The sequence below is a fragment of the Dreissena polymorpha genome, chromosome 12, assembly GCF_020536995.1.
Source record: "Dreissena polymorpha isolate Duluth1 chromosome 12, UMN_Dpol_1.0, whole genome shotgun sequence".
NCBI lineage: Eukaryota > Metazoa > Mollusca > Bivalvia > Myida > Dreissenidae > Dreissena > Dreissena polymorpha.
The window spans coordinates 35,186,198-35,198,085 of NC_068366.1; the positions used below are offsets into that span (position 1 = coordinate 35,186,198).

Here is an 11,888-nt window from a genome sequence, read left to right on the forward strand (position 1 = left end):
CCTTCATTCTATCAGACGTGTGCAGCGTGTGTAGGTGTCTACGGATGATACGGCCGATGTTGGGTAGTGCGCGCGAAAACGTTATCACCAGCGGAATCCGTGTATTATGCTCCAAGTTTGTCTTTTCGCGCAAAAGGTCCTCTCTCTTTTTATTGTCGACCTTTATCAATTCGGTCTCTACAAACGCCCCGTCATATCCACGGTTCACGAGCTGTGTTTTCACCGCCTGTCTGTGCTTCCGGTAGGCAACCTCCTCTGAACAGATTCTTTTCGCACGCACACCCAGACCATACGGTACAGCTTTTTTTGTTGACTCCGGGTGCGAAGAATCACTGTGTAGGTACAGGTGTTTATCGGTATAATTATAATAAATATTATTATCATCATCAAAGGTCTCAAAAGAAGGTTTAAGCTCAATATGAGTAAATCTGAAGAATACGCCCTGAAAGAACTTCTTAACGACGATGAAATTGTCATTCGGCCTGCTGATAAAGGTTCTGGTATAGTCGTAATGGATAGCACAGATTACATACAAAAATTAAAAGGTGAAATTTCCGATAGCGACACATATGCGGAAGTTGCCGACGACAAAACAAAATCAGTGCAAAACAAGGTAAAAAAGGTGGTAGACAACCTGTACAAAAGAGGTTCCATAGACAGTGATCTCCGACAATACATGACAGGGAACGATGGCACTTCCGGTAAGCTTCAAGGGAACCCGAAGTTACATAAGCCAGGAATGCCGTTACGCACCATTGTGAATGGTAGAAGCCACCCGACAGAGAAAATGGCGGAAATTGTTGAGGACCAGTTGCGAAGCCATGTGACGTCACTTCCGTCGTTTGTAAGAGACACTATGGACTTCTTAAACAAAATACAAAAAATAAAACAACCTCTTCCGGAAGGTAGGCTAATATTCTGTTTAGATGTGAAGGCCCTACATCCAAGTGTCCCGAGAGATGAGGCCCGTGCTGCTGCTATAGACGCTTTAAACAGGCGAACGGACCCGGAAATTCCTACAGAGGACGTCATCGTGATGATGGACACTGTGTTTGAAAACAACACCTTCTCATTCAACGACGAACACTTTATACAGACAGAAGGGACGGCTATTGGCTCACGCCTCGGGCTGAACTATGCATCAATGTACATGGGTGCTTGGGAAGAGGAACTGTTCCGGCGGTCAGAAAAGCAACCACTCGCATACTTCCAGTTTGTGGATGATGTGTGGGGCTTATGGACGCATGGTATCGAGGCACTTAAAACTTTCCAACTTTATATATATATATATATATATATATATATATATATATATATATATATATATATATATATATCTTGATATCTCTTTACTTTTTTAAAGATGAACTAAAAATATACAAATTAAGAAAGGGTACTATCTCTGAAAATATTGCAGCAATATGTATGACTCTTGTGCAAATCACTTTTCCTTAGTGAGATATATTTACCAGACCCATTACGAGTACTTCGGGACACGTGGGGAGTTGTCCACTTTGAAAGTATTGATCCCGTGACATGGGATGCTATCATAACCAGGGACCACTCTTATGGTAATACACACCGTTCAATCGACTAACGCAACGTCTGTGGTTCATCCATCGGCTGAGCTAGTAGATACATGTCGGTTAAAAGCGGAGTGTAAGTATTTCCCTATTCTATATATTTTACGTATTGAATTGAGCAGGTTTGAGTGTGTTCTTTGAGAGCCTAAGTAAGAAGGACTTTTGAACGTAATCCCTACCTTCCTAGCTGCTTTCTTTTGAAGATATCCGTTAGAATGTGGTCAAAAATCAAACAAAATTCACCACTCTCTCAGTCAAACTCTAATTACAAAGGATTTAGACCTAATATAAAAATGAACAACATTTTATTGATCTCTTTAATCATTTGTTTTCGGTTATTCTAAATAACAGCATCCCACATTAACACACAACATTTTTATCAACGTTTAAATTCGAGTGGGGTTTGAAAAACGGCTCAAAACAACGGCCGTGGCTACTTATTAGATGGTCATGCCAAAGGCTACGAAAATACAATTATGCTCATGCCATCGGCTGAGGCAATGGAAAATGGCATGATAAGATGTGGACGTTATTCCTTGACCATATTCGATAGAACTATCAGATATTTTGATCACAAAAAAACTGTTTTAAGATTTTCATTCGTATTTTGAAATAAAATGGGATGGGTGAGTGGATTTTTAAAATATAATTTATACTTCGACATTATTGAAACAAGTCATTACACGCAATATGTCTGCACATCCCAAAAGGCGACATACCGCGGTAAATATCGCGTGTCGCTTTGAAAAGAGCCATTCAGAGGTTCTTCCGCTATTGCGGTATCAATAACAGCTTGCTATTCAGCGTAAATAGCAACTAGTGATTATGGGAATATAATCGTAATGCCTGTTGTGAACGCAAATATAATCATATCACTTGTTGTTAACGGTAATATAGAGAATAATAGGTTGGTGACGTGGATGGAGAATTGTTATCTGGCAAGTCGGAGGAAGTTATCGGGTGAGCCGAAGGCGAACCCGATAAGATCTTCCGACGAGCCAGATAACCATTCTCCATCCACGTCACCAACCTATTATTCTATTTATCCTGTCACATTCGTTGACATGTTTCTAAAATATCTAGTTTTCAAGTATTTTGTGTTTAAATATTTAATATGGGAAAAAACACGCGCGAACAAAAATATTTTTACGTCACGTCAAGCAAAACGCTTAGGCTAGCTTCCATCTTGTTAAACAACACAGCAATCGAGTCAATCGTTATTAATTCAATACACAAAGACAAAATTATACTGTTGAAATAATAATGTTTAAACAAACAGTGCTTTACATGTATTTTGTTGTTTTTTTATATTGAAAACAAGTATATGTTATTAATAGAAAATAGGACATGCGTGCGCATGCGAGGAGAGCAACTGACGGATATTCGAGGTCACGTGGTCATCTAGCCTAATATCTTTTGGGATATTAGGTTACCTGGTTATCGGGCTGATTTAAAGGCATGTGACAGGATAAATAATCATATACCTTGTTGTGATCGGAAATATAAGCATCTTATCACTTACTTGGCATGTCACTACCGAAATGCACAAGAAAAAACGAGTTTCGAAGGAATTTTACAGAAATACGTATTAAATAACGGAAACTCCTGAGACATATCTCATTTAATCCGTTATTAATGATGTAATTTAATACATGCCCAAATGAAAGCATCACGAAGTTACAAATATACACTAATGAAAGAGACCATTTCGGAAGTGCGTAGGAATCATATTTATCACCATACCTGTTATATAACTATTTAATCGTCTTCCAAAGGGACCAAATAAACAATTCAAATCCTGACTTACCGCTGTTATGTATAATACGGGTAAATGTCTACCCGGAAAAGAAGGGAAGTAACCTACAAAGACAATCGGCGCGATATTGTTCAATATTTTATATAATAGAAAATATCTTTTTAAAAACAATTAGTTTTTCCATTATACAAGTTCCATTAGGTTGGAAATATAAATATGTTCTTCACCGGCAACATGGTGAGAATACCAGTCGTTATAACGATTAAGGATTAAACACAATTTAATTTTACTCAATCTGTATACGTCTAAATCCATAAGCAACCTGTCACTGGACAATGTTTTGTGTCATGCTAAAGAGACATTTAAACGTACGGATGATGACCAATGACAACAAGATCTCGTATCCTATTCCAAGCTCAGGACTTACCGGCATATTAAACACGAACTTGGATGTGAAAATTATGTATATATGCCACTACCAAAGCACTTAAGATCTTACATTGCTCAAATAAGAACAGACACCTTGCCGCTGAGAATTGAAACCGGGCAGTTTAGAAATTTAAAGATAAAAGAGAGACTGGGCGTATTGTGTTATGACCCCAATCAGATTTAAACAGAATATCATTTCTTGTTTGAATGTCCAGTATACCGTTCTTTTTTATAATTGAGTATCAAAGATTAAACCAAACATAACGAACATTCTGTATAGCGAGAGACTAGAATGTATGCTGACTGATAAGAGACTTATTTATACATTTGCATTGTTTATTTAAGATTGCTATATAAAATGCTTGGAAGCATAATATATATCCGACAAACATTAAAAACACATCAGTATATGCATAATACTCCTAAATGGTATTTAAATGGTATTACTTATTTTTACTCGAACTACAATGATTGTTATTCGACTTGTTAATGTTAATACTTAACAGAAGTAACTCATCTACACTTTCCATGTTAAACCTTTCTTTTAACAATGCCACTTTTTTATATTATCAGGATCCTTACTATTTCCAGCACTATATTGATTAATTGTGTGACTACACACTTATATGTTAGCTCGGTGACTCGTACGCCATTTATATGGCTGGGTTGTACAATATTTGCAAATATTCTTATATATATTTATATAATATAAATATTTAATATATAATTACCAATTTACCGTTTTGAGCAGGGAATAACGTCCACATCTCATCATGCTATTTTCCATTGCCTCAGCCGATGGCATGAGCATATTTTATTTTCGTAGCCGTTGGCATGACCATCTAATAAGTAGCCATGGCCGTTGTCTTGAGTCTTTGGTCTAAATCCTGTGTAATTAGAGTTTGACTGAGGGAGTGGTGAATTTTGTTTGATTTTTGACCACATGCTAACGGATATCTTCAAAAGTAAGCAGCTAGGAAGGTAGGGATTACGTTCACAAAGTCCTTTTCACTTAGGCTTTAAAAGAACACACTCAGACTGAACCACAGACGTTGCGATAGTCGATTGAACGGTGTGTAATAAATATACGCGTAACACTTGATAAAATTACTTATGGTAAGGTTCCCGAAGATTGGATTGCAATATGTATAATGAATTAATATTTGTGTTGCAAGCTTTCAGATTATATGTATCATCAGCGAAGCAAATTTTCCAAATTAATTATTATGAACATTTTCTCTACCAAAACTCGATTTGGTTAAACAATTATTGTACTTCTTGTTTCTCTTTTTTAACATTTAACCTCTCATTTGGTGGCCTTTTCTTAGCTTATCTTTTTTCAGTTTGTATAAGTAACATTAAGCGTTTTTAACCACCCCCAAAGTACACACTGACCAGTGACTGTTTCACCTAAGCGCCCGGCGAACCTGATGCAATATTTTGCCGCGGACGCATACTTATAAATCAAGTGAGTACGCAGAAAGCATGAATATTTACCTTACCAGCTTTTCTCAATATACATTTTTACAACCTATTTGTTGTCAACCAAACATTATCTTCGGGAGAATGTATTATTAATAATACTGTGTGTAATGAGAACACGCTTTTTGCTGTAACATAGGCGGTACGAATGCGTTTGTAACAGAATTCTAACAATCGTTCTGATCAGTGGTAACTAGTTGTTCGCCAAGTAATAACATTTGTTATAATTTACTTTCTCTTTCACACGACTTTGATAAATAGTTTATACATGTTGCATTCAATCTGAAATGGCTAACGTGTGTGCTTATACAATAAGGTGTATATGCACTAAGTAAGCATTTCTTTAATTTTCAATCGTGTTTTATTTGATCATTAGTATCATTAGGAAGTAAGACACCAAAGACAACACGCAGTAAACTTTGTGTTTCACAAAATAACATAAACAGCAGTCATTGAACATTCAAACTGCAAAATTTTACAGGAACCAAACAGTTAAAGAATATAAGTCCTAATACAAAATCTGCTAAGAAATACCTACACATTCTATAATGACACCTTATACAATATTTTCGATAGTGCATTCATCTGGTCAAACCAATACATGACGCCGAGTCAACTCTTTTATTTTAATCGCACGATTTGGGTTTTTTTACACTGTAGAAATCTATAAAATACTTATATATTTTAACGAATGTTTTTACCACAGCATTTTACAACGTTTGGAAAAGGGTTATACAGTTTATATATTGAGAAAGTAACATCATCTGACTGGGATTCCACTTAATCTGCAGGAAGTGTTTTTTTTATTGAAAGCTTTTGATCATGTGCATTTTAACAAACCGACGCTACCTAAACTATTGACTATATTAAGGACCATGCGGCGGTGCGTTGAACGATATATGACAAAACTTTACAATACACTCTAATTTGACAGGGTGAGTTTCTGGCTCACAGTAAATTCAAGGAAACGGGGATCCGGTGCCGACATAGGAGGTGGCATCAACTTCGATGGGAAGATGTACAGAAGCCGGGAGGAAATAACGGAGTAATTGGGCGAAATACTTTAAAGACCTGTACACCCCTTCAAGCTGCCCGGACTTCGGTTCACACTGGGAGTAAATTGTTAGACAGGAAGTGGAGCAGGCATTGACTAACCTGTCACCGCCTCAAGATGTTTTTGTTTTACCTGAAATGGTTGAGCCTAGTATAAATCAGCTACCTAAAGGAAAGGCCTGTGGTCCCGATTAAATGAACACATGCTGTATGGCAAGAACATTATCGCTGAACCCTTATCACGTTTATATATAGTTATGCTGCGCAGCGGAACTGTACCTGACAAACTGAAGGAAGGCGGGAGTATTACACTGTTTAAAGGCGGGCGAAAGCGGCGAGACCAGTCTAATAATTACAGAGCAATTACACTATCATCAACGCTGCTAAAGCTTTATGAGTCGATTTTATTAAGCCGGTGCAAGGACAGTATACTAGCTTCTATCAGAAAGTTACAAGGTGGATTTCAGGACGGGCTTGGGTGCATAATGACTAGCTTTAGTCTCCGCGAATGCCTTTACTATGCCAAGGAGCTGGGATCAAGTGTATATCTTTGTTTTCTGGACGCTCGTCAGGCCTTTGACCGGGTATGGCTCGATGGATTATTTCACAAACTTTTAACCATTTCCGGTGTTTATGATCCTGATCCAGTCATTGATGCTAAAACGATTCTCGCACTTCGTGAAATGTATCGCAACTCAACAAGCCGTGTTCGCCATCGAGGATTGATCTCGGAACCACTTCCGATCGGGCAAGGAACCCGCCATGGAGGCAAAAGTTCCCCGCTGTTGTACCTTATTTACATAAATGGCCTGATACAGAAACTTGAAGAGAGTGGTAATGGCCTGTGCATTTATGACATTATTATGTCTTCGCCTACCTTGGCCGACGACATGGTTCCAGTATTATACTCTAAAAACGGTCTCGATAGAATGCTTAAGATTTGCTATGAATATGCAAACATGTGGAGGTTTTTTAAAAATGCATCGAAGTGTTCCGTACTAGTCTATAATAAGAAGACAGAAGAGACTTCAACCTTTCATCTAGGGAATTGAACGTCTGCCCGCAAGCGACAAGTATACCCATCTTGGTATTGAATGCAACTCTTTTTTAGCCACTAGCTTGTGCTTAAAAGGGGTAGCGCCTAAGAGACTCAGTCCATCAACTCTCTTAACGATATTCAACTCATACGTTATCCCAACGGCATTATATGGCTGTGAGCTATGGAACAACAACTCGCAAAGTGATCTTGTACAACTGTCTATTGCACAGAACTTTTGCCTGAAATACGATAGTGAATGAACTGGAAATCAGAAAACTAGCATTCTTCGGCCAAATATGCAGATTAAATCCTAAATACCTAGCGAAAGATATCTTCAACAATAGACTTAAACATCACATTGAACTAGAAGGCCAATGCCTAGGATACATCCCTGATGCATACAAGATATTTCAAAAGTACGACTTAATGAACGTCTTGCGCTCATACGTCCAGGATGGAAATTTCCCCACAAAGCGACAATAGAGGAAAATAGTTTAGCGAAAGTCGTTATGAACATAAAGAACAAAATACAGAGTCGCATCAAAGGCAACGATCAATGGGGAGTAACTGCGCATGAAATAGACTACAAAAATTACTCCCCTTTATTGAGAGTAGCAAAAGACAATAAAAAAATAATTAAATTGTGTAAAACAATATTGAATAGCATAGGTATGTTTGTGTATAGACAGTTTGTACGAGAATGCAGACATTGTTGCTTGAAAACCGTTAATCTTGTAGTTCATAAGATGTGTTATTGTCATTTGCTAGAGTATAAGCGAAAACATTTATGGACAATTCTAATTGAATGCATCGGGATAACGGACTTTTCGCGCTTCATCCACTTAAATGGCTTAGAACAAAGTGCATCGTTGCTGAAAATGATATCTGAAACTGTTGTCTCATATTTTGTGCATTTTAAATTGTGCAAAGCTGCTGTAAGCATCCTGAACTAGTGCTGGACGCTCTGAGCCAGGTTGTTTTTGTATTTTTACACATATAATGTTGACATGTCGATGCAATCTATTTAAGTATATCTTAACACTATATAGCAGTCTTCCTTGGAAGGCAAAACTTGTGACATATATAAAGTATATTCGTCTATTATGTCTTTATTTTCGTTTTCGCTTTTAGACATATCCTCGGCGAATAAGTTACACTGAAAAAAGGGTTATTATTATTATTTCAATGCGATTATTTTCCTTAGGGAATTAACAATTAGTTATCATCTATTCATAATCTAGTTATGTTACTTATCTTTGTAAATAATCTAATGGCTGTATTGAGTTGTTTCTTTTTTTATCTCTTGTATGTGTATAATCAATTGTACTTCCTTGCTTATAATCTGTATTATATGTTATGCTCTCCATGAATGGAGGAATATTATAGTCTATCTATTACATTATTTTATTTAAAAAAGGACTAAAAGCGAAAAGTCGTTTAGGAGAAGGTCAAAATCGCTGTACTGTCATTGTCAGGAGCATTGATCGTGAGCATCGTGGTGGGAATATAACTGAACATAATTTTTATATCTAAACAAGCAAACGTAAAAATGATATAAGAACATATGAAATATCGTTTCGTGTATGGATAATCATCATTTGAAAATGATCATGTGGAAAGCGTTTGAAATCTTATATTTGATAATTAACTCATTTTGTCTTTAACCTCTTATCATTCTGGATTTTTCTTAAACTGCATATATATATATATATATATATATATATATATATATATATATATATATATATATATATATATATATATATATATAATGTGTAAAACAAACGAGTTATTTTCATAGTTGTTGTTCGTCAATATTTACGTTTAAGCAGCACATATCACGCCAGTATTTACGTAACACAATGCAGGTTCATTTTACTTTATAAACGTGGCCAAGTTATAACCAGCCTGTTCCCATAAACCATGGAAACAAATGACACAGCCTATCATGGCTTAAATATGAAGATAATTTCTTCCCCATCGGCATTCGTAAGTGGCAAATGTTCAATAGCTGACGAAGCTGTTAATGGAGCTTTAGCTGACGTTATAAGGATTAACAGAGGGGATCATAAATAATTATGGAAATGACTGAAGTAAATTGTGTTGAACATTCTACTACGACAAGTTAAAGAACAAAACTGATATTATGTCGTCACAGATGAAACATTTTATCATATTACCATGTTGGTATCGGCCTGATACGAAAGTGACCGATATGTTCTATATCATATCAGAAGCGTTTATGTCATTACCAATTAAATACACACCCGGCCACTTTATTCTAAGCCCCACGTGTTTTATTAAAGAAACGACCGGGAAGAGACATGTGACTCTCTATATATTTTTCATAATCTAGTGTTTATTTTCAAATAGATAAATGTGCGTCAAAGTCTATTTTGTGATTTAATGTTCTATCGTCAAAGTTTATGTTTTGTCTAAAAGACAAAAGACACGTACAAGCCTTTCGGTTTCAGAACATTAAGCGTGTATAAGTGCATTCATTTTTTCGTTTGATTGAACAAATCCTATAAATGCTTTAAAGGGGCCTTTTCACAGATTTTGGCATGTTTTGAAGTTTATCATTAAATGCTTTATATTGATAAATGTAAACATTAAATTTTAAAAGCTCCAGTATAAAATAAAAAATAAAATTTATAAAAAATGAAAAAAAGTAGCCCGCAGCAGGGCTCGAACCAGTGACCCCCGGAATCCTGAAGTAAAAACGCACTAGCCAACTGAGTATCCTGCCAAGCATACATAAGACGCGTATTTTATACGTTATATAAGCAATCTTCGTAGTTTCACAAATTTAAACGACAACAACAGAACTCTCCAAATTATTCAATCGTTTCGCGTTACAACGCTTTATAATTTTTAGGTTTTTAAATCGTCAAAAGATGCAAATAATGGCTAAATTAGACCATGGCAAATGTTCAGTAATACTGTTTCCTCATAAATATCATAACTTAACCAAAAATTTGTCAATCTGAAACAACTTTTTTCAATTTTGTCAATTTACCAAACCGTGAAAAGATCCCTTTAAAAATATTGTTCGTTGTTCAAATCTTACGAATAAACCAGCAAGTAGATATAGATTAATTACGCCGATGAAGACATTTATTGTACATGAAATAGCATCTAAACCAAAAGATAATCTATTCGTGGTTATTTTAATGCCATAAAACAGGTTCTTTCATTACACAATAGTGCATGTAGTGAATGTAACTTAACGACAAAATACAATATCGCTTTCAGGAATGTACTATTGTCTGGTGGTTTTGTCAATGGGTGTATTGCGTGCCATTGTTTTACTCTAATTAGTTATTGTTGTTAGTTTAAATAAAGTTATTCAGCGTATTGTTTGCACGTTTGTTCGTGTAATCCTTTAATGTTAATGCATTTATTAAACATTAAAAATGCCCAGTCTTATTGTTTAGTCGATGTTAATCATTTCAATCAATTAAGACATTCACACGATTTATTGCTGATTTGAACGATATAATTAGTCTATAAATTTCCTCAACTGTCCAAACTATTTCGTTACGTCATAAAGGTGCAACATTAAGCAATGTAGGTTAAGCTCGACTTTGGTTACAAACCACTGTGTTCACAAACCTCTAAATGTTCAAAGAGGTGTTTTGTCAAGCACACAGTTTCAGGATAATTACTAAGATTTGAATAAACTTCACCACAAAAGTTAAACATGATTGACCTTGATCTACACCCCAATACTTTGCACTCATTGTTTTTATGCGGTGACCCCATCTTTACCAGCTTATGTCGTGGTGAATGTGTTGTCTAGAATTATATAAGAAAACCTAAACTTTTCTTATATTAATAAAAGCTAATGGTAATAACAATGTCTATCCTGATAATGTTTCTGAAATTTCATTATTTCTTTATTTATGAATACTCAATGGTATATCGTTGCCATGGTACAAGTACGTGTCATGTACAATTTTGTTTTGCACATACAGTTGATATTTCATTACTTGTCCTTTTATAAATAAACACAATAGTAAACCGGTATCATGTTTGAATTGGCAAGCATTTTGTTGAGGTTATCATTGGAAACATGTCCGCGTCTTCGTAACACTGTTTTACTGCGTGTTCAGCATGAAACAATTTTATCTCTTATGAAAAAACTTGATAGATAGAACAGTTTTACACTCAACTCTTGACATCAATACGGTTTGTGCGTGCACCTTTTATTTTCAGAGGATTGCCAGCGCAATAGCGTTTGTACTTAAAGGCTATGTTCTCATATTTAGTAATTACTTACATATTCCTGTCTGTGTACTAGTATATTTCAGTTCATAAAAGTATCGTTTTTCCCTATCCTGATATTTGTTTTGGCCATACCATTTCAAATTGTTTTCGAAATTTAACATTTAACATGTAAAAGTATAAAGTTTTAAACAAGCCGTCGTTCCAGCAGTGGAAGCGTGGCCTCACTATAATGCATTGCGCTCCAATCCGCAAGGTATCAGGGTCAGTCTTTTGTTGTGATCCTAGTTAAGATTGTAAACAATGTCTAATGTTTATG

General features: G+C 35.7%; 1 protein-coding gene across 1 annotated transcript; it reads left to right on the plus strand.

Annotated features, from left to right (window-relative positions):
- Positions 1-418: 418 nt before the first annotated feature.
- Positions 419-6,299, plus strand: LOC127852519 (uncharacterized). Its single transcript, XM_052386476.1, has 2 exons — positions 419-1,227; positions 6,185-6,299. The coding sequence occupies exons 1-2, from the start codon at positions 419-421 to the stop codon at positions 6,297-6,299; spliced, it is 924 nt and encodes a 307-aa protein (XP_052242436.1).
- The last annotated feature ends 5,589 nt before the right edge of the window (positions 6,300-11,888 follow it).

Bases quoted from the DNA above. Each gene is read 5' to 3' on its own strand.
- LOC127852519 (XM_052386476.1), top strand. From the start codon at position 419: ATGAGTAAATCTGAAGAATACGCCCTGAAAGAACTTCTTAACGACGAT. The intron at 1,228-6,184 runs GTGGGGCTTATG...CTAATTTGACAG, and splicing joins TTCCAGTTTGTGGATGATGT to GGTGAGTTTCTGGCTCACAG.